Source organism: Python bivittatus, unplaced genomic scaffold (assembly GCF_059951505.1).
Source record: "Python bivittatus isolate LINGU-HERP-01145 unplaced genomic scaffold, Pbiv_v1 ctg000020_np1212, whole genome shotgun sequence".
NCBI classification, from domain to species: Eukaryota; Metazoa; Chordata; class Lepidosauria; order Squamata; family Pythonidae; genus Python; species Python bivittatus.
The window spans coordinates 131,288,280-131,311,616 of NW_028277030.1; the positions used below are offsets into that span (position 1 = coordinate 131,288,280).

Consider the following 23,337-nt stretch of genomic DNA (forward strand, 5'->3'; position numbering starts at 1 on the left):
ATTGTAGACCTGCACCAGGCTGGGAAGACTGAATCTGCAATAGGCAAGCAGCTTGGTGTGAAGAAATCAACTGTGGGAGCAATAATTAGAAAATGGAAGACATACAGATAATGTATACATACATACAGTGGAAGACCACTGATAATCTCCCTCGATCTGGGGCTCCATGCACGATCTCACCCTGTGGGGTCAAAATGATCACAAGAACTGTGAGCAAAAATCCCAGAACCACATGGGGGGACCTAGTGAATGACCTGCAGAGAGCTGGGACCAAAGTAACAAAGGCTACCATCAGTAACACACTACGCTGCCAGGGAGTCAAATCCTGCAGGGCCAGATGTGTCCCCCTGCTTAAGCCAGTACATGTCCGGGTCCGTCTGAAGTTTGATAGAGAGCATTTGGATGATCCAGAAGAGGATTGGGAGAATGTCATATGGTCAGATGAAACCAAAGTAGAACGTTTTGGTCTAAACTCAACTCGTTGTGTTTGGAGGAGAGAGAATGCTGAGTTGCATCCAAAGAACACCATACCTACTGTGAAGCATGGGGGTGGAAACATCATGCTTTGGGGCTGTTTTTCTGCAAAGGGACCAGGACGACTGATCCGTGTAAAGGAAAGAATGAATGGGGCCATGTATCGTGAGATTTTGAGTGAACACCTCCTTCCATCAGCAAGGGCATTGAAGATGAAACGTGGCTGGGTCTTTCAGCATGACAATGATCCCAAACACACTGCCTGGGCAACGAAGGAGTGGCTTCGTAAGAAGCATTTCAAGGTCCTGGAGTGGCCTAGCCAGTCTCCAGATCTCAACCCCATGGAAAACCTTTGGAGGGAGTTGAAAGTCCGTGTTGCCCAGCGACAGCCCCAAAACATCACTGCTCTAGAGGAGATCTGCATGGAGGAATGGGCCAAAATACCAGCAACGGTGTGTGAAAACCTTGTGAAGACTTACAGAAAACGTTTGACCTCTGTCATTGCCAACAAAGGATATATAACAAAGTATTGAGATGAACTTTTGATATTGACCAAATACTTATTTTCCACGATTTGCAAATAAATTCTTTAAAAATCAGACAATGTGATTTTCTGGATTTTCCCCATTTTGTCTCTCATAGTTGAGGTATACCCATGACGACAATTACAGGCCTCTCTCATCTTTTTAACTGGGAGAACTTGCACAATTGGTGGCTGACTAAATACTTTTTTGCCCCACTGTAGTTTCCATTATGTTTACACAGAAAGTGTCTTCCCTGATATATTGGCAAGCTTTCAAGTGATAGCTGTTTGATGATACCTGAATGTATTTCAGTCCAGAATGGTTTGTCCCAGTCCATCTACCTTTTTTAGGACCATAAAAATGTAAAACTTCTGAGGACTTATTAGGAACATACTTATGAACCACATTCTTACCAATTATTTTGGAGGTACTGTCTTCTGTGGAATAAAATAAACTTTTGCTAGTCTGAAGCTGCCTTTTCTCTGTGAAAAAGTATCGATTTGCAATTGCCATTTATTTATACAACTGCATCTTTAAGACCTTTGTCAGGTTGGCTCCTTGCAAATTTACAAAACAGGAAAGCATCTCAGTGTTTGAATCTAATGAAAGCTCTGGATCTGACAGAGAACTGGACACCAGAGCCATAAGCAGCAAGTATCAGTTAATATAAAAGGCACCAATTAGTCCCAGAAGATATATTCCTTTTTTGTGGCAAACACAGTGGGAATTGTCCAGTTGGGGCCACTCCTAGAACTTGCTCTCAATCTGAGAGGGAAGAAAGGAGCAACTTGTATGTCTGCTTATAGTGCTCTCCAAACGGATGGTGATAAAGACAACTCTAGTTGGCATGTACTGATCACAAGGTAGTCCTCAGTGAGAATTCTGATAGATGCTGACAGAACATATGATGAGAACATACAGAATTCCTATAGCAGCTTAAGCTGCCTTTTTATTTGTCCCCATCAGAGAGAAAGAAATGTTGAGAGAAAAAGTTGAATTCTTCTACGTAGTCTCAAATAAGGAAGGCTAGAAGAGAAACCATATAACGTTAACAGCAACAACAAAACCATAGCTATGGCAAAAGGCGAGGCATTCTTACTAGTCCACTAGCACCATGTACATAACAAAGATCTAGGTTACATTCCTTAGATATGTATTTCCTCTATTATTAGAACAAGTTAATATACTTTGAATCTCTCTTCCACATCAACCATAGAAAGGTGGAATAAAGTGTTTCTACCAAAATTCTGCATTGATAATATAGGCACAATACAAATATTTGTGAAATTTAAATATGAAATGAAAAGATGTAATTATTAGTGTTACTTATGGGATAATTATTAGGGCTTATGGAATCATCACTACCTGGTGTCTACCTACCCTGTTAGATCTGGCAGGAGAGGCATGCTCTGGGTGCCATCTGCTAGGAGACCCAGAAGAACCTTTTCTGCTATGGTGCCTGCCCTCTGGAACATCATCCTCCAGAAATCAGACTTGCCCCAACACTGCTGGCCTTTTGCAAGGCACTAAAAACCTGGCTTTGCCATCAAGCCTGGTGCCCTGCTAGTATGGGTGAACCCATTTAGTGGTTAGTTTGTTTATGAGTGTTCTCGGATACTATTTTTATACTATTTGTGTTGTTTTTAATTTTGGTTGTTTTTATTTTTTCTCTATTTTAATTGTCAGCCACCCAGAGTCATGTGTATGAGATAGGCGATCTTATTTATCAATCTATTAAATAATATATCCTAATTTTAAAAAATGGCACATGAAAATGTTGAATTAAAAAAGTGTGACAGTCCTAGGACTGAAGGCAACATGTATGGAACTGCCCCAAGAAAACCAAAATAAACAGACTAGAGTTTGATATGCAGACAATTCTGGGAAAAATGCTAAATAACAGATATTGCTAAACATTACATTTGTTTGCTTTTGGTTATATTATATTGTGCTTAAAAAAAAAAGCCACAGAACATTCATGTGGAAAAATATACTTGACAAGCCATTCATAGATTCATATTCAAAATCCAAGTGTAGAGAGTTGCTAACTACTGCACAGAAAATGCTTGTAGACATTTCATGGTAACTGATGGAGTTTGTGCCAGACACAGTTCTTGCAGATCCATACTGAAATTTTAAACTTTAGAGTGATTAGAGCATTCCAATGAAAGAATACAGCCACAGAAAGGAAAATAAATGTAAACCAAGTTTATTTTGCTTTTTAAGTAGTGTTCTTAAAGCACTACAGCATGGTAAACAATGTAAATTAGTAGAAGTCATCTCAAAAGCCAGAGTTCTTCTTTAATGAGCTTGTTAAAAAGATGCAGCCTATTCTAACAGGATAAATATTTTAACCATTTCACTTCGAGTTAATGAAGGCTCACAAATGAGCAACACTCCTCATTGAGGAAAACAAAAAGCTGTTGTCGACAAAGCGACAGCACACACACAAAAACAAAAGAACTGTGTAAAAATAACTAACTGTACTGTGTTCCCATATTTTTTCCAAGTTGCTTTACAATGGGATGATATGCACATGATCTTGCTGCAAATTTGCCATATGACTTGCAAATATCAGTAGCCTAGCCTTATCACTTAGCCCCAAAGCTGCTCATGTCTGATGATGCAGCACTCATCTTCCTATTACTAACAATTAATTTGATGGATTTCTTTATTACCCTTTTTTTCTAGACTGCAGAGCAGACTAGAAAGTGATCCTTAATTAAAAGAAAAAAAAAAGGTGTTCTAACTGGAAAAATGTTTAATTTTGCAATAGACTTTACAAGTTATATGTTTTGCCTTTTTTTTTTTTTACTCTTAGCCACAAAATGGGCATGAAGTGTTTTATTTTTAAAATGCCTTAATTTTCAACTTCATGCAAATCTAAATAAAGATGACCAAAACAAAAAGCTTAAACAATGGAAGGATATTTCACAGAAAATTTCTTATACAAAAACACATAAGAAAAAAGGGCCACTAGGTGACATCTTAAATTTACAAATTGGCATCATTTTGGTCAACAAATATCCAAGTCCTGTTTTCTTCTACAACAAAGCAGCTGTACAGAAAGAAAACAGCAAAACTGGTTATTTTTTTTAATCACACATTTCCTCAGGAATTTCATGTGGATTAAGGATGCCAGGGACAGACATCTGAAGTTTGTGTTTTTCCTCCTGAGCCTGTCGAAGAGCTGTCTCTCTTTCTTCCAGGAATAAGTCAGATGTGTCTTCACCTGCAAATTCCTATGGAAAGAAAATAATTTAGGAGTTATAACCCAGACATATAGTAAATACTGTCGAAAAATTTTTAAAAGGCACCAAGCATTTAAAGCTTATAATCAATAATAGGAACTTAATTTATTATTTATTTATATATCAAATTTATGTCACCGCCCAACTCCCTCACAAGGAGGGACTCTGGGCAGTTCACAACAAAACAATTTAAAATCAGTAAAAACATAAATAATACAAATATAAAATACAATTATTAAATACAATAAAATCCAAGAGATAGTGATATTATTTCAGCCTGTAACCGGATAATATCGGTCAAAGGGAAGACTAGGAAACCAGCCAACCCCAAAACTGACTATTCCCATCCCCACCCCATGCGTGATGACAAAACCAGGTCTTCAGTTTTTTTTCCTGAAGTCTAACAGGGAGGGGGCCAACCTCACTTCTGGGGGAAGAGTGTTCCAAAGGGCAGTATTAATAGTATATAATAACTTGTTAATGTTAATGTACATTGAAGAACAGCTCTTAACGTAGTCTTTTATGTTCAGATCCTGCTGAAACAATTTTTATCTAAATGCAGTAATATTTTTTGATTGTATCTTTGAGGCAAGGATCTTTTTTTAACTTGTTCCTCTTGAAGTTAAAATTCCTTCTTTCCTTCAGTCCCAAGCTTTCAAAAACAGTGCACTGCACTGTTCCCTTTTATCAGATCATCTAGTCCAACTCTCACCCAAGATGGTGCTGAGTCAATTTGTTTCTCCTTCAGGACTTCCAGGGGAGGCACAGTGAGCTAAACACATCTCCAAGAGAGTGGAGACAATGTTAGTGGCAAAGACTGAAGAACTGGTGAGATAGGTTCTTTGGAGCCTCTCTGGACAAGGAGAGGATGGGAGATCACCTACATGTGCTCTGGGTTGCTGCTCCTTGCGAGGAGACTGCAGGATAGTGGTCTCCCATGAGTATGAGCACTAAGAGATGAAGGGATCAGTCATCAAGCTCACAACCATGGCAGAGCCTTCTGAAAGACACTAAGTTCGCTAACCTCACTTTGTAATCACTTTCAGAAAGTGCTTATTTAACTATCTTAAAGCCATTAGAGATCTTTGGAATGACAAGTTTGAAAAGCCACCTGGTGAGCCCATCTTCATTTCTGAACAAAAAACAACAACAACTATAAGTTTAAGAACTCAAATAGATGGCAAAAAGCTAAATAAGATTTTGAACTAAGAAAGTTATAGAGGTAGTCCTTGAGTTACAATTAAAATTGGGACTGGAATTTCCATCACTAAACGATGTGGTCATAAAGTCCAATGTCACGTGACTGCATCACTTAGCTATGGCAACCCCTGCAGTCCCCATTGCTGTTGTAAAGCGAGGATTGTGGGTCATTAAGTGAGTACCTCCTCACAACTTCCTGCCAGCTTCCCCACTGACTTTGGCTGTTGGAAGTCCCAGGTGACTAGCAAGCAGGCAGATAAGTGGCTGCTGCCGGGTGGGAGAGGGAGTGAGGGGTGTGTGAGTGGTGGGGGAGGTGCGGTAAGGCTCGGGGAGGGTGCCAAGGCAGGGGAGGTGTGGCGCAAGCGCAGTGAGTCTTGGGGTGGCTGCTGCTCTTGGGGTGGGAGAGAGTTCACAAGTAGCCAAGGAGGTATGGCACAAGTGCAGTGGTGCTCAGGGAGAGTGTGCAGGTTGCTGGCATGGCGTGAGTGCAGAGGGTACACAGGTGGGGGAGATTTACCCGAGCAACTTGTGACCTTCCTTGCTGGCTTCTTCACTGACTCTGCTTGTGGGAAGCTGGCAGGGAAGGTTGCAAATTTTGACCACCTGACTGTGGGACACTGCATCCAATGTTAGTGCAAGCTGGTTGCCAAGCACCCACATTGCAATCATGTGACCACAGGGGTGCTTGGACAGCCGGAATTTTGAGGACAGGTCGTAACCACCACTTGTTCAGCGCCGTCATAACTTCAAATGGTTGCTGAATAAGTGGTTGTTAACCAAGGATTAAGAGTCCAGAAAAATTTGGAATATTGAATACTGAAACTTTTACAATAAGATTTTGGAACTAACTATATAAAATAAACAGCTTTTTGTGGGAACCAAAATTATTTTGGCTACTGTAAGTCATAACAGAGATTAGAAACTCTATGACTTAAATTGGACACTTGAGGGGATTAAACATTCCAGGCTCCCCTCCCATCCCGAAAAGTATAAACCTGCTTTTGATTTTGATCAGTATTGGGATTTAAGAAATGACACAAAACGCTTTAACATTTGAAATATTAAAGGAGATCTTCGAAGAATGGGGCCATAAATTAGTAGCCACAAATGTCAACATATCAGTGATGATGTCTGCTTCTATGGCTAGACTATGTTCAAAAGGTGTTAATGAAGGAATGACAGATGTGAAACAAATCTTGCTTGGTGCAAAAATAGTAGAATCAGAAATACTGGGTTTAAAATAAGTGTGGATTACAAGACAGAGAAGGTGTTTAAAGCAGAAATACAAGTGACAGGCCAAGAGAATGAACCAGATAAGGACTCTTTACTGGATATATAAAAGAAACTGGCTGAAGTTTTAAAAATTAAAGGGGAGATACAAATTATAAACCAAGATAATGACCTGGATAATAACTTTTTACTGGAATTACAAAAGAGGTAAAGCTTCGAAGAAGCCTTTGGGGTGGGAAAAAGAAAAATTGAAGAAAGACCAAATCCTACAACATCTGAAGGAATTAAAGATCAAGATTGTCAGAAGTAAAAGGAAGGAATATAAAATTGGTTTATTTGATCGAGGTTAAAATAAGACATATTTTTATAAAGTTCTAGCAACCCTTTACAGACTTTTTGCTGACACCAGGATTGAAAAACTGATGTCTTATGGATTTGCTTATAGATAAGGGCTGGGTTTTGGGAAGAAGAGATATCTGTTTGTAACCTTATAGGGGGTGAAGAACTACCAAACTTGCTTATACTTGTGACAAAGATTGGAAGTAACTTCTTTATTTTCTTTTTTCTTTCTTTCTTTCTGTCACATTTATACAGCTGCCCATCTAACACAAAGCAACTCTGGGCAGCGTACAACAATTAAATAAAACAGCAAATAGATTTAAAAAATCATAAAAAGATAAATTAAAATAAAAATATCAAAAATGTTAAGATATTTCTTTTCTTTATCTCACTCTTTCCTTTTTCTACTTTTCTTTCTTTTTACTCTTTTTCCTTTCCTTTCTTTGTCTGAGTTTAGTTTGTATTAGTTTTTATTTCTGTAATTAAAATCTTTAATAAAAAGCTGGTAAGCTGAAAAGTGAAATGAATTGTTCTCCACTCCTTTTGGAATTTTGGTAAGATGCTTTGAAAGCAAAAGAAACAAGCTTCTCCCCTTCCTATCCTGAACAGTGTACTCCAGTTCCAGCTTTTGAAGTACCTGTTGCTGAGCTGGAGAGCACAGCTGTATCCGAGACAGTAACCCTTTCCTAGAACGCACGTGCTTTGGCTGAGGGCTTATTAGGGAGATGTCTGCAAAGTGATTTTGACTCCAGAGATACCTTCTGATACTGGGGTAAGAGAACTTTCTAATTCTGAGATTTTAGTCATGCTGTAGTACCAATAGATAGCTTGCCTTATGCTTCAAAAGCAGATCCATCAGAAAGCATAAAGGTTTGCAGAAAGATGTGAAATTGCTTAGAACAACTGTAGTGGAATTACACAAAAAGAATTAAAAATTTAGAAGACACACACGCAACAAGGTAAAAACAAAGCAGATAGCCTGCCAAGAGGAATTAGATCAGACTGAAGGTCAAGCAAGTTGCAAGTGCTTGGGAGTGCTGAACTTTCTATATGTAGAAGACAAAGAAGATAAACAATATCTTCTTGTTGCCACAGAGAAATTTTTAGAGATGTTGTTTCAAATGAAGTGTGGACATTTTTTTGGACACTGCTTTTAGACTACAAGCAAAGTTTAAATTGTTGTATAATCCACATCCTGTGATGATGGTGGTGGTTGTTAATCTGAATATGACAATATTCTGTAGCTATCTAACCAGACAACTACATGTTGGGAATTTTTTTTTTCCTGATCTGCCTTCTAGAGTTTTAAAAAAGCACCGAACAGTAGCAGCAAAACATCAAGAATTTTATTCAATTTATCCCAATGCAAGGCAAGTGGGAATAAAGATATTTTTTTCTTTATTGTGACATTGTTGGTGTATCCCTGGAAAGTGGCATGAAAATCAAGGATTACTTAATTAAATTATGTTGAAACATAGCTCTCCACAAAATAACTTATATTTTAAGAGAGTCCAACGTAAGTCATTTACTCAAAAACCGTTTTCTTCTTTTCCTCAGGTTTCTTCCCCCTTCCTCCCATTCTTATAACTTTTGATTAGAAATCTTACTGGACTCTACCTCAGATTCACAGCTCAAGAGACAAAAAGATCAAGATGCCTGACCTAGAAATAGCTCTACAGCGTAACCTTGCAGAAATAGTTTTCTTTTTCATCATCCCCCATCCCATCTTCCTCTCTTGTGTTTTCTCTCCTGTTGTATACCTGTAGCCTTTCTTTTTGAATGAATGGTTTTCGCCAGTTAGTATTTTTCTTTGTAGTTTTAAAATAATTTTATAAGATACATTTTTAATTTCAAATTATGGAATTTTTGTTTAAATTGTACCATTATTATTTTATCTGGCACTTCTAGCCATTCCTGCTCCCCAACTATGCAGCAGACAATGTTCACCTACCCTAGTTTCTTTGCCAATTTCATTTGCAATACTTCCACAAACCAAGGCCCACCCAGATATCCAAAATATCTACAGTCTCTGAGAGAGGGAGCAATGTCTTGGGGTAAGAGAAGGGTTATTTATACCCGCCCTGTCCCTTCCTAACTTTTTGTCCTCAGAACATGTTGCTAAAATAAAAGAAAGGGGGTGTCTGGACACTCATTCCTTGCCTTCCTGATTCTGTAAGCTGAATGGATGCTCCCCCACTTCTCTTTCCTTCGCCAGAGGTTAGAGAGAAGGATTCTGATTTGAAGAACTGTGCCTGGCCATTCTTTGCAGGATGGGAGGGAGATTCTTTTCTCTCTCCAAACTCTGTGAACTGGGAAATGGAGCAGGTGGGGATTATCCCCCTCAGCCAGTATTTTTTTCCAGGAGGAAAGGAGAGGAGTGAAGAGACTCCAGACTCCAAGAGGGAAGAGAAGAGGGGCTTAAGGAAGAAAGCGACCAAAGAGCTGATAAGGATTTAAAAAACCATTCAAACAACCCACAGTTGCAAACTCCCCCTGTACCTAAGAAGAAATCAACACCTTATCTGGTGCACTGTAAGGCTGTGAAAGAAAACAAAACCCTATCTTTGCTAAAAAGAACATAGATAGTGTTGTGGTTGGGAAAAATCACTTTCAGTTTAGGCAACTAACAAAGGCCTGAAATTTCTATTTTAAAAAGTCTCCATTTTTTTTTAAGAGTTAATAATTTAACCTTGACTTTGAATCTAGTTACTATTTCAAATATAAAATTATGTTATTGTATTAAATTATGGTGTTTCACAGACTGTTAAAAGACTGAAGGGATTATTTAAGAGAAGGAACATTTTTTTTTAGGAATTGATGACAGCTGAAATTTTTTGCTTGTTTTACAAGAAAACTGCATTTTCTCTTATATATCTTTTGGCTAGAAAGTTAGTAGATCAGATTTGTGCAAGTGGGAATTAAAAAACGCAGTATTAAGAAATCTCAAAATTTTATAGCTGAGTAAAATATAGCTGATCAATATCTTGGATATTGATGTGTATAATATAATTTTGGTGGTTAAGAATGGAGATAGTTGGATACCTAAATGAACTTTAATGGTCCAACAAAAGTCAAAGCAGGTATTTTATACAGCTGTTTTAAAAGTCTTTTTGTTTAGTGGTGAACTAGGTAACTGTGGCTGGGGGTCTTAATTTTGGATTTATAAATGGATTGAAATAAAATTTCCAAAATAATTCTCACAGTTGGAGTACCCTCTATGCATTTTTTCCTAGGAATTTAATATAGCAAAACAACTAAATTTAATTAAACAGGAACATATTTATCAACTTTATATTATACCTGTTTTTAATATCTCAATCTATAATCTAGTTGAAAAATGTTATATTGGTTCAATTACTATTTCTGATTGTACTCATTGATTTTTTTTTTAGGTTGTTGATTTTTACTAAGAAAATGCAAATTAGCTGGAGATTATATTTTAATACGTCATTGCTCAGATGAGCCTCAGTTAATCAGCAACAAAATAATACCAATGTAATTTTTCAAACAGAGAATCAGCAAATGTGAGGATCATCTGGGATACACTCAAAGCATTTGTATGAGGGAAGGCAATAACCTATGCCGTGTGGAGGGGGGGAAAAAAAGGAAGAACCTCATTGTAGGAAGTTGTAAAGAAAGTCTGAATGTTTTATGCTGCAAACTGTCTTCTGGAGCTGTTTTACAAATGTTTATAAATCTTTTAAATTGGAAGGTGAGCAACTGTATACTCTGAATATGAAATATTTAAGTATACTAAGCAGATACACTGAGAATAGAGGGAAAAATCTGGGAAACTGCTTCCCTGTGAACTGAAACACCACATAAAAATACTTATAATAAGGGATTCTATAGAGACAATTCATAAAGATTGTAAAGCGATTCTCAGTTTAGGGAGTTCTATTCATACTTATATTTTATGAATACACAAATGCCCATTGAACAAGGTGGAAAACTTTTTAAGTTGAATAAATATTCCAAAGATTTTCTATTCTTACTCAAGAGACCTATTTATTTATTTATTAGGATATATATGCTGTTCCTAAAAGACTTTTGGATGCATCTCTAACTTTGTGGAAGATTTTGAAATGATTTAAACAATGAAAACTGAGAAGGGAACCCTACTGAATAGTACAAAAAATATAGGAAAAGCCTACCTCCTATATTATTTGATATACATAATGATCTTTGAAAAAGAGACCTATCCTCGTAATATTGTGGGGTTTGTTATGAAAACAGTACAGAAGCCTATGAGCTGTATGAGCTGTCATACAATATCCTAGATGTAGGTGCTGAGACTTTGATTGCTATACTGCACAATTATAAAAGGAGTACCATTAATAATTCATCCTGCATATTGTTCTTCTGAAAGGATCATACGTCTCTGATAACATTAATACTATAACATTATATTATGATAATATCAAGACAAAAGTAGTTTTGTAAGATGCAAAGAAAGCTTTTGTTGCTACAAAATAACTTTTTGCAACAAGGTATGAAGAAAAGTGGATTTCATCAGTTTTTATTTCTTGGGTAAAAATGTAATATTCCAGCCCCTCTGTCTGGGTAGTTACTAATATGTGTATTCTTTTAAAAATCCAGTTTGTTATTACACTAGGAACAGGGAAATCTTTAAAAGAATGGCAGGAGAGCATGGAGCTCTTATAAAAGAGGTATTTCAGGCCAGATGTGAGAAAAACTCAAAACAATTCCATCTTGACTGGATTAGGTATTAATTGAAATAGAGAAGGCCTTTGACAAACTTTCAAGATTCTATTATAATATCTTAACCACTGGGTATACAATCAAAAAGGAAGGAAAGAAACAAGCCCAGAGCAACCCTCCTTTGCAGCCAATCCCACAATAAGCAAGAAACAGCACAAGATTCACAATCAAGGAAGAAACAATGTCCTTATAAAGGAACCATCAAGGAAGACACCAAACCCCAATGACAGACTAGCAGAACCAGCTACTATATATAAACAGCCAGCAAACTCCACTCTCCCATGCACTGATGATGTTACCAAGCTTGGTAATTAAACAGCCAAACTCAGAGAACACCAAGAACCCAACAGTTCAACCATGAGCTACATATCTATGTACTTGTGCCTGTAACCTTCAACTGGGCGAAACGGTGCGTCATAGGGCAACGGTTTTTGAACCGAGGTACCTCAAATGGGCTAACTTACAGAATGTGTCAAAAATCTGGGACCCATTAATACCATGGGATTGAAATTTGGGACATTTGTGGCAGCTTCAGCACTGCTGTGCTGCTGTGCCACCATGGTCAGCCCACATCACGATTTTCCCACCTCTCTCTGTCCCCTGTGCTTAGTCGGCTGGTGGCAAGGCCCGACAATTGAGTGGTGACTGGCTGCTTTGGAAATGAGGCAGAAATGTGAAATCTCTTAATGGCTGTGGACACTGAGGGAAGGATAAGGATGTCTGCTGGCGAGGTACGGTTGGCTGGGGGGTGCTGGTGTCGACAGTTAAGCCCTCTTCCTCCCTTGAGGGAGGGGCCCTTGGGGACGTGCTAGAATGGGGAGCGGGGGTGCAGTTTTCCTCATGGTCCGCAGCTCCCTTTGCTCCACCTCCCCTCAGCAAAGTGGCAGGCAGTTCCACAGGTCAGCTAAGGAGGAGGAGGTGTCACCAGGGTTCTCCTGAGGGTTGTGAGGGGAGGGCAAATGGCACAAGCATATATTATAGGAAGGAAGGAAGGAAGGAAGGAAGGAAGGAAGGAAGGAAGGAAGGAAGGAAGGAAGGAAGGAAGGAAGGAAGATTTCTGATGCTCCCTGCCAGTTTCCATAAGCAAAGTCAATGGGGAAACCAGCAGAAAGTTGCAAGTCACTCCCACTGCTTTTTTGCCCTTGGTTATTCTGTTTCTGTTTAGGTAAGGAAATATCTCTGAAAAGATGACCCAATGGGTCATGTGTTGTCTAGTATTCTCTACTATTTTTTATTTATCTATATATCAAATTTGTCACCGCCCATCTCATTAAAAAGCAACTCCGGGTGGTTTACGGAAGAGGTAAAATCAATTAAAATACAATATAAAACAATCTTAAATAAGTAATAAATAAACTCCAAGGAATGATAAAATTGGCGATCAGCTCAGGGAGTGTCATAAGGGCGCCAGCCACCCCCAGGATTGATTACAGCTCTTGTCATCCAATGCAAGCTGACAGACCCAGGTCTTAAATCCTTTCTGGAAGACTGGGAGGAAAGGGGCCCACTGCACCGCTGGGGGGAGACTATTCCAAAGGGCAGGAATTGGTACTGGAATACCTTAACTATATTAAAGTACTTTCCAAGACTCCTAACTACTCTTTTCACACCTCCAGCAAAGAACAGTCCACTTCCTGAGCTACTTCTTAACCATTAGGAACCCCCCACCTTACCCAAATGTTAATGAGAACCAAATGTATCCAGATACTTCATGCGCGCGTGTGTGTATACACACACACACACACACTATTAAAAGTTTTAAAGAAAACATAAAAACTAACACAAACTAATACAGAATAAAGAAAACAAAGAAAGAAAAGAAAGAAAAGACAAAAGTGAAAGAAATATAAAAAGAAATAGAAGCTTATGATTTCCTTTGCAGCAAATATAAGTATGATTACAAAGTTACCTCTTACTCTATGATTACAAAAAAAAAAAAAAAGACCTCGCCTTTTTCCTATTATCCATTTTTTTCCCCTAATCATCAAAACTACAAATCATAAGTGCATTTTTTTCTGTTTCATACAAAATGTCTGTAAGGGGTTTTCAGTCAGCCACAAATGTAAATATTGTTTTTTCTCTAATCAAAGAAGTCAATTTAGCCATCCCTGCAAGTTCCATCATCTTCAGGAACCATTCCTCTATTGTGGATAGTGTCAAACGTTTCCACTTTTGAGTATATAGTAATCTTGCTGCAGTTGTCATATATAAAAACAAAGTTCCATGTTTTTTTTCTAGCTGTCTGTCCATTAATCCCAAAAGGAAACTCTCTGGTTTTAATTGTACATTAGTCTTTAAAATCTTCTGAATAAATGCATTTATTTGTATCCAAATTTTTTTGGACTTCGTGCACACCTCTTATGTGGAAACATTACTGCCTGATATAAAGAATACAAACTCAGAAGATGGATATATGATCCATCTGAGAACTCAAGCTAACTCCGGAATTTAGAAGATGGCTATATTTACCAATATGACAATATTCAAAGAATTTATAAAGAAAGTTCACAGTGTTTCAGAAGTATATATCTACAGTGGTACCTTGGGTTACGAATGCCTCTGTTAATGAACTTTTCGGGTTACGACCAGCTCCAGCCACAAAAATTTACCTCGGTTTGCGAACTCCGCCTCGGGGTACAAACAGGATACGCGGCCATTTTCCCTCCCGTGACACAGTCCGCAGCCATTTTTCCGCCCGACACGTGGTCCGCGGCCATTTTCCGCCCGACACGTGGTCCGCGGCCATTTTTCTGCCCCTGACACGTGGTCCGCGGCCATTTTTCCACCCGACATGTGGTCCGCGGCCATTTTTCCACCCGACACGTGGTCGTAGGGAGGGGGACTCTCCCTCCAAGCAGTGGCCGCCTCCCTGTCCTCCACGCCAGAACGGATTAACAGTAATTACATTGAACCTTATGGGGAAATTTCCTTCGGGTTGCGACCAATTCGGGGTGCGACCAGAGTCATGGAACGAATTAAATTCGTAACCTGAGGTTCCACTGTACCTTCTGCCCAGGCAATTATTAGGTTAACTGTGCATGAACAATTTCCCCCAGCAGTCTTAACAGAAAATCCTTCCTCTATGAATGCAATCCAATATGCATTCATAAACATCAAACATACCTTTATCTGCACTAGGAAGTCCCGAAGGTGTTCCTTGAAAGCAGGAATATCCTGATTTAAACTGAAGAGTCCTGTTACAAACAGTTTAACCTGTGCACTAACATTTAAAAAAAAAAAAGGAGTTAGTTTATATGATTGTCACGTGCATATAAATTCTATGTTGTGTTTGGAAATCAAGTACTTACTCTTGCAGATGAGGAAATGCAGATTTAAGAAGATTAGCGACATACTCTTGAATAAACATTTGGTTGTTTACTGGATTTCCAGGATTTAGGGGAGTACTTATTTTTCCTTCTTCTACTAAGTTGAACATGTATGCAAGAATTGATGCATGCATTGTCAAACCTGGTTAGAATATACAAATTAGAGTTAATATTTGTAACTGATGTAGGTTCTACTCTTAACAGAAGTTTTCTAATTTCCCACCACAGGATTCAATTCCTACCAGCAGTATGAGATGTGTCTGTTACAACAGAAAAAATGTGCTGAAGAATGTCACAGAAGTAAGTTTGATAAAAGCTCTGGGCAGCAGCTTCTTCTTGTGCAACATTTTGTAGAAGTGTATAAAGGATCTGAAGGCCTGGAAAAGAGCACAAAGCAAAGTCATTCTAAAATGTTAAATGTTTGCAGGTATTACATTTTATTGTAGAAAACCAGTGCATGACTACATCTACTGTTCTTTGAATTTTACAATTTTATTTCTGCTTTTACCATGTATTTATTTACTATATATATTTCTTCCTACAATCAATTTGACTCTTAACAGTTACAATCTGAACTGTATCTAAGCAAACCAACTCACACTGGTTTAAAAGTTCTCAATTTCTGACAAAGGAATTTGATAAAATTCATGAGGGAATACTTAACACTACATTTTATCAAGACTGGACAGATAGATAACAGACTGTAAAAAAGCTGCATTACCTACATGCTTCTAAACCGTAATAATTTAGAAGATTAGGATAAAGCATATTCACCTGTATCTGCAACATTTCTCATTGTATGCTTGAAAGCCCAAATGATAGAGTCCAATACTAGTTTGAACTGTGCAGGTGGAATGGCCAGGAACGCTGGGAAGCAATGGGAGTTTACTGCTTGTAGTAATAAAAAAAAGTTTGTTCTGTGTTCAGGATACTCTTCAAAGTCCTAAGGGAGAAAAGAGATCCTTTTATATGCAAATCCAGAAACTTCCTTACTTGTGTAATTCTCTGAGTCAAGTAATTTCTTCACCTTGTGACACTGTCTACTCTTGTATCACACAAGTCAAATTTTCAAATGTCTCTCCAGAGGAATAGACACCTTGTCCCCCAGACCAGGGTAGAAAAACAAGATTAGCCCTTCATCTCAACCCAAAAAACACATAAAAGCCTTCTTAAATAAAATATCAATTTTCAAAGGAGTCAAAAGCCCTTTCTGCAAAGAAATTGGTAAAGAAGTTTGTTTTCTCTGGAAATTCATGAAGATCACTCTACAAATCAGGGAATAACAAATCAATATGAATTTGTTGGATTCAGAAATTGTCATACTACACTGACAATCAACTTCTGAAGCACATCCTCCAATAAAGAGTAATGCTACTGAAATATCTGTTGGCTCTGCCTCACAAATACCTTTTATAAGTTAATTGGAAAGCTGCTGAAGTAGCTATTCTCAAAAATATTCACAAGGCCTTACAAGTTCTGAAGGGTCTTTGCAATCTCTAAAATCCTATACAAATTAAAATGCAGTCCCCTTCTGCATCCCAATTATGCTAGTTCTTCTCTTACAGTTCAGAGATTGGGACAAGAAAAGACAGCAATATTTCTCTACTTTCTTTTCTCTTTAATCTGAATATGAAGGCAGGATGAGGCATACAGACATGAATTATGTGAAAAATTATTAATATCTAAGGAAAGAGGTCTTAGCTCCAAAACCTACCTGGTCAACATGATCATCATTAGGAATACTGTCACTGGCATTAGACATTTCAAGGATAAGGTAGTCACTTGGTTCAAATAGTAATGCCGCAAGTTCTACCAATTTAGATTTCCAGTTAGGCAATCTAACAACTGCTGTTCAGTTTATAATAAATTCTCTTGTAATGCGAGGAGAAAATGCATCTCTTTCCCTTTATAGCTGAGGATATCAAGGTTGCCGACTGATGCCTAATACTGGAATTTGAACCTATCTAAATTTGTTTGCAGAAATTCCATTCTTTTCAAAAGCATATCTTTTTAAACATCCATTTAAGAAAGTTTTCCATGTTGTTGCATATATTTTGTTAGCAGATGTTAGATGCTAGAGCCAGACTTCTGGTAATATGTTTATATAGCTTTCTTGAGCAATATGGAAGTGCCACTATCTTCTGAGATTTTTTTCTACTTCCCAGTTGAACTTACAGCCCATGCACTTCCAATGTATTTTTATACAGGCTAGATTTTCAGAGGTAAGACTGATACATAAAGAAGGTACTGTTATTTAATTAACACAGCTCATCTACGTAGACACTTAGCTTAAAGGACTTACTATCTCAAATAGCTAATAGAAAATAGTATACAGGTAGTCCTTGGCTTACGTCCATTCATTCAGCAACCCTTCAAAGTTACAGCAGTGCTGAAAAAATAGATGTATAACCAGTTCTCGAAGCTCTGGCCACTGCAGCAACCCCATAGTCACATGATTGCAATCTGGGCACTCATGTGCCCAGCTTGTAATTATGATCATGTGATCACCATTTGCAATCTTCCCCGCCGGCTTCTCACAAGCAAAGTCAATGGGGAAACTGGCAGGGAAGGTTACAAGTCACTCCAATAAGTCCCCCTGGCTTTCCTGTGCTTGTGCCATGCCTTCCACCCTGCAGCCTTCCTGCACTTGCACTGTACCCTCCACCCCACGGCCTTTTTGCGCTCGTGTGGTCTGCACTGGGCCTCCCCCCAACTTTTACCTGGGACTCCTGCACTTCCTGCTTAACGACCCATGCTTCCCGATGGCGACCGGGACTGCTGGGATTGTCGTCACTAAGCAATGCAGTCATGTGATGCCACACTTTACAACCACGTCACTTAGCAATGGCAATCCCAGTTCCAATTGCCGTTGTAACCCAAGGACTACCTGTGATTCTACTTACCCACAGGAAGTAAAAGTACCTACCTGGCCCTAGATGATTTAAAAAATCTAAACAGGGCCAGGTCTGGTTAGTACTTGGATGAAGACCAATAAAAAACTGTTGTGCTGTGGGCTACACTGAGGAATGTTTTAAAATCACAGAAAAAGATAATGGCACAACATACTATTGCCAAGGACATATCTATGACAGAAACTCATCCTATGAGACTCTATCTTTTTATTTTGGCTTAATTACAATAAGGCACAGAGGAAGAGATTCACAGAATTTCTAGGCTGAAAGTCAATTTAGGACTGTAAGCTTAAAACTAAACCTCATTTCATTTCATATTACTCTCCAGTTATGTATTTATTCATTTTCCTCTTCAATGATGTAAAATGTTACAATTTGGTGACAGATTTTGGAGTTGTTGGGAACTACCACCAAAGCTTTTGGCGGTACATCATGCCATTGTGGGGCATCAAATGGTATACTTCTAGCCAAGGAGGATGATCCAAATGTCACCTAAAAGTTTTGAGATGGAACTTAAAAGAAACAGAAAGTTTCTGGGAAGCAGATCTTAGTGCAAAGAACAGAAAGTGATTGTAAGTAATTTCAGGATCTGAGAGATCGTTGAATGGTTGAGAACAGTATTAAGTGAATGACTACCTTTAGAATTCTAACTACTGTTAGAATATAAGTGCAATAAGATATGGAGAAGAAAGGACCTTCTGCACTTGGAAGGTAAGGATAAAAAAAGCGTGTCTGCCCAATCCATGAGCAGACAGGAAGCCAGAAAAATATTTTAAGAAGAGTAGTCACAATATAAAATATGTAGTGTCATATTCTGACAATGTAGAAAAAATACATGAAATTAGGATGCACGGGAGATAGGAAATAATAAAAATAGTTATATGTGTGATCAACAGGATGAAGGGGCAATAGAGAAAGAAAAGTGATTACTATACAGAGTTAGTTGCATGAACATTGTACTAAAAGCTGTGGGAAATAATCAGCCTTTTGAGGAATAAATTAGGAAAACAATAGAAGAACCAATACAGAACTCCAACTCTACCTACAGAAAACTGCATTTTCCTTTACTGAAAGTTAATGAAATCAGTTTTCATAAGCTTCCTCCCTATATCTATTTTTTAATGTTTAAGAGTCACTGAATTACCTTATTAATCATATTCAATGTGCATTCAAAGACAGCATCAAATATCTGAGGTATTTCAGCAGTAATGTGTCCCCCCAACTTGTTTACTATGATAGCCATTGTACTAAGCACTTCTGGTTCTCTGGCAGCTGGAACATTCCTCTGGTAATCAATAAGAACTGCATCCAGCAAAGGTGGAACAAAGTTTTCAGCTACCTAGAAAAAAAAACCCAACGAAGTAGGTTAACCCAACATTTCCTAAAGTTTGCATGTGTTAAACTATAGTATGTTTAAAGAATAGTCAAAAGCAATATGTAAATAAACCACAAAAGAAACTGTAGTTTGTAGTAGATTTAAAGAATCAGTAAGAGACTTGTACAATCCTAAAGTTGCGATAAATTCTTGCTTTACATGAGCCAGACAAAAATACCTTCTAAGAAAAAATAGGCCAGAATTATTAAGTAATAAACTTTTCAGACAACTTTATATTTCTCACTTCCGTTTGCTTTACCTCTGAGTGACTTAATTTTAAACAAAATAAACTTCCCTCTCTCCTATGCAATGGTCTAAAATGAAGATATCCCTTCCCCCATCAGTAAAACATCAGAAAGGCAGTTGGAATATTTGCTCTCAGCAGGCAGAGGTGGTGAGATAATCAGGGATAAAAAGTGTTCCAAAATCCAAACAAAGCAGCATGACCTATTCTGTTGGAATGTTTTGAGTGAGTTATGTGTTCCAACAATATGAACATGGAAATATTGTAATTGTTCATATGTAGACAAGAACTCAGAACAAGTCTTCTGCTCTTTTGTTTTCCATTCTAGAACCACAGTGGTAAGTGAAGTGCTGAACCCTACCACATCTCAACTATTTCTTGGGATTTAACACTATTTTAAACATTTCTGTAGAAATAATCCCCTTGGTCATTTTTTAAAAAGTTTAGGCTACTACTTGGATGAAAACTGAGGGAGCTAGATCTTGATTTAAAATTCCCATTGTTTCCTGTTAGGAAACCCTGAAGACAAGGTAGAGTGAAATCCCCAGTTTGTCTTGAGCTTGGGACAGAAATCCAGAACACAGGTTTGTTCTGAGGTAAGAATATCCGAGATGTTTTTGCAGATCCCTAGGGCAGTCAAACTGCTGCTGCTAGTAGCAACACCTAACCACTTGAAGGGTGTTCCCAAGGTCAAGGTAAGTCTCCTATTAGGGTTAATGTTAAGCTAAGTTTGATGTGTCATGCAAATGCATCCTCTGTATGTTTTAGTAGTTTATTAAGGTCATTGCACTTACCATCTGAGGATCATTAGATCTGCTCACCCAACCAGAAATGAGTTTTAAAGTTTCCCTTTTTACTGTTCTCATACTTCTAATCAGAGGTTGCTTTGTAACCATTTCACCTGGAAGAGTTTTAAGGTCAATTACAAATCAAGAATAGCCTTGGAAAAGCAAACCGATTTAGAAAGATTTACCTTACCTTTTCAAAGATCAACAAAATTAAATAAGAAAAAAAATCCAGAACCAAATAATAACCTATTAAATGCTATTCAGATTCAAGATGCTATGTTAGAAGGGTCACAAAATCTTCCTATAACCATTCTATAAAGAAAACTTTAATGCCAATGAAAAAAAGTAATTAAACAAAGTCCAGAATAGGCTACAAGATAGAGAATGCCAAAAATCTACATGATACCTTGGTATCTACCAAGCATACTTCATTATCTTGGTAGAACACAGGTTGCCCAGGCCTTGATCTCTGAGGCATGACTACTGAACAGGCAAACCCATATTTTTATAATTACAGAAAGCCTATAGCAGATTATGATAATGTATGTATATTCTGTTTGGGTATAAAAATATTCTAAGGCTTTAATTGACCTTATGAAAATGCTTCTGGTCCTTTACCATTGAAAAACTTAGTCACAGGATTACATCTCCTCTCTCGTGTACCATTCTCCTCTGTTCCAACTCTACCATTAGAAGTATTTGTATGTGTTGACACTAGTGATGGTTACTGTATGCCAAAAGTACATGAATTGAAAAGCCTCGTGCTGGGTCCCTGCAGAACTCAAAAATGGTTGCTAGACTTAATTTTTACTGTCACAGGGAAAGGAAGGAGAAGGGGAAGATTATTCAAATAATCTTAAATTGAAATTCAATTAAAATTTATTTTGGCTCCACTCATACTTTTTTGGAATGAGGCCCAAGCTTGCCACTAAGTACAGAAAAAAAAAGCTGCTTTTCCTTTTTTATGCTCAAATGAGCTTGGGTGCCTTCTAAGTTACGCCAGAGTTTGCACCAAACAGTTAATGAATTTAGGAAAGCTGAATGTTCACTAAACGTCTGTGAAAGCTTATGTGACTGCCAAAGAAATCCACAGTAGTAAACTGAGACTAAAGTACTACTTTCAATTAAGAAATTATACTGTTGTGTCTTTAAGTTACCAAATTATGATTTTCTATTCACACTTATCTTTATATTATAGTGCTCCCTGTGTGAAGCTATTAAGGCTCTATAACAACAATTCATCATCTGATGTGACTGTATTCATGTCAACAAAGTTTATTCACCCATCACATATTAAGCAGATCATACCCACAATTCAACCCACGTTTAAACTTGCTGTAACTAGCTTTACTCAATCATCCCATTATTTGTTTTAGGTTCCTCTTCTATGTTAGAAAGTCTAGCTCATTTTATTCACATGACAAATAATCTAGTGAGAAGATCCAAAATATTATTGTAATTAAAGCAGTCATTCTTACCATTTGCTTGAATAGCTGCAGAAATGTTTTCACTTAGGCACTTATACACATTCAGCATATCTAAGTAGATTCTTCCAAGCTGAATCACAAATGGATGCCCAACAGCTTTACATGCCCTCACATTAGTTTTCAGGATACTCCCCAACTGCTTAACTGTTTCAGAGTCTTTAAGAATATCAACATTCTGTTAAACAGAAATGTGTGCATTTAGCAAGCAAAGCAGCTCTTCATCTAATATGTATAAAAGTTAATGCTGTGGTTCAGTACAGGCCAAATGCACAGAAAAAACATATCTGAAGATTCCTTCAAAATGTATGGAAATAGCTACTAAATATTTTTCATATTTAACAACTTAGTAGGCTATTTCCATACATTTGAGAGAGTATAAATCTCTCAATTCAAACATAATTGGATAATTGAGCACAGTTAAATAACAAGATTTTAAAAAGATATAAATCCAAGATCACCACAGTAGACAGAAATGATCAAGAACTTGAACAAAACTTCTGTACAGAGTCTGAACTTTTGACGAACTACTTTGGTTAGTCACGTTTTAGGCTAAAAAAAATCCAGAAGGCTTCCTGAATGGTTTTATACTCTGGTTTATGTCACTCTTCCTCTTCTTTCTTCTTCTGCGTGATCTTTGTGCTATTGCTTATTACAGTAGTCTTAGCAGCTCCCAGTGTGATATATCCCACTAATCTCGCTGTTCCCCAATTCTCCTTTAGTTCTTGTTGTCTATGTAGAAGAGGAGGAAGGGAGTGGGCACGCCCTCTATGGGATGCATGGGGTTGCCCTGACAATACAACAAGTCACATGAGACACTAGCTCCTCAATGTTTCATTTTCAATTGCTTCCTCCGAGACTATTATAGCATAATGAGGACATGCCTTGGCCAAGAAAACCTCTTAGCCTTTGCTTTTCTTCCTCTGAAACACTTTGGCCCCAAACAACAGCATTTTGGTTTGAACCTGTTGGGGCTGATGAAGTTGACAGAGTCCTTAGGACTGTTTGCTCAGCTGCCTGCTCTTTAGCTCTATGCTTCTCCTGGCCCAGGGGGTGTTGTGAGAGTAGGTTCTAGAGGTGGTAAATTCTTCTTGAGTGAGGGGGTTGTTCCATTACCTCTTAAGGAAGGCTTGGTTCGCCCCCTTCTCAAGAAGCCATTACTGGACCCCACCATACTGGACAATTTTAATCCAGTATCTGACCTCCCCTTTCTGGGGAAGGTGGCTGCACAACAGCTTCAGAGGACCCTGGATAAAGCGGATTATCTGGATCTTTTTCAGTCAGGATTCAGACTGGGTATGGGGCAGAAACAGCACTGGTTGTGCTTTTGGATAATCTCTGGTGCAAGCGGAATGGGGGTAAAGCATCCATCCTACTTGACCTCTTGGAGGCTTTCAATACCATTGACCATGGTATCCTTCTGGATTGACTCAGAGGGTTGGGGGTGGACGGCACGGTGCTGGTTCGC

At 38.0% G+C, this 23,337-nt stretch overlaps 1 protein-coding gene across 4 annotated transcripts in view; it reads right to left on the reverse strand.

Annotated features, from left to right (window-relative positions):
* Positions 1-3,191: 3,191 nt before the first annotated feature.
* XPO1 (exportin 1) overlaps positions 3,192-23,337 on the reverse strand; it is a 62,366-nt gene continuing 42,220 nt past the window's right edge. For all 4 annotated transcript variants that reach the window (XM_007428833.4, XM_007428832.4, XM_007428834.4 and 1 more), the window contains 8 exons: positions 21,864-22,047; positions 20,392-20,498; positions 19,123-19,317; positions 15,841-16,009; positions 15,309-15,443; positions 15,049-15,208; positions 14,864-14,960; positions 3,192-4,240 (listed from right to left, as the gene is read on the reverse strand). In XM_007428833.4, coding sequence (XP_007428895.1) covers positions 4,094-4,240; positions 14,864-14,960; positions 15,049-15,208; positions 15,309-15,443; positions 15,841-16,009; positions 19,123-19,317; positions 20,392-20,498; positions 21,864-22,047 — 1,194 coding nt within the window. In that variant the 3' untranslated portion in view covers positions 3,192-4,093. The remainder of the gene's footprint in view (positions 4,241-14,863; positions 14,961-15,048; positions 15,209-15,308; positions 15,444-15,840; positions 16,010-19,122; positions 19,318-20,391; positions 20,499-21,863; positions 22,048-23,337) is intronic.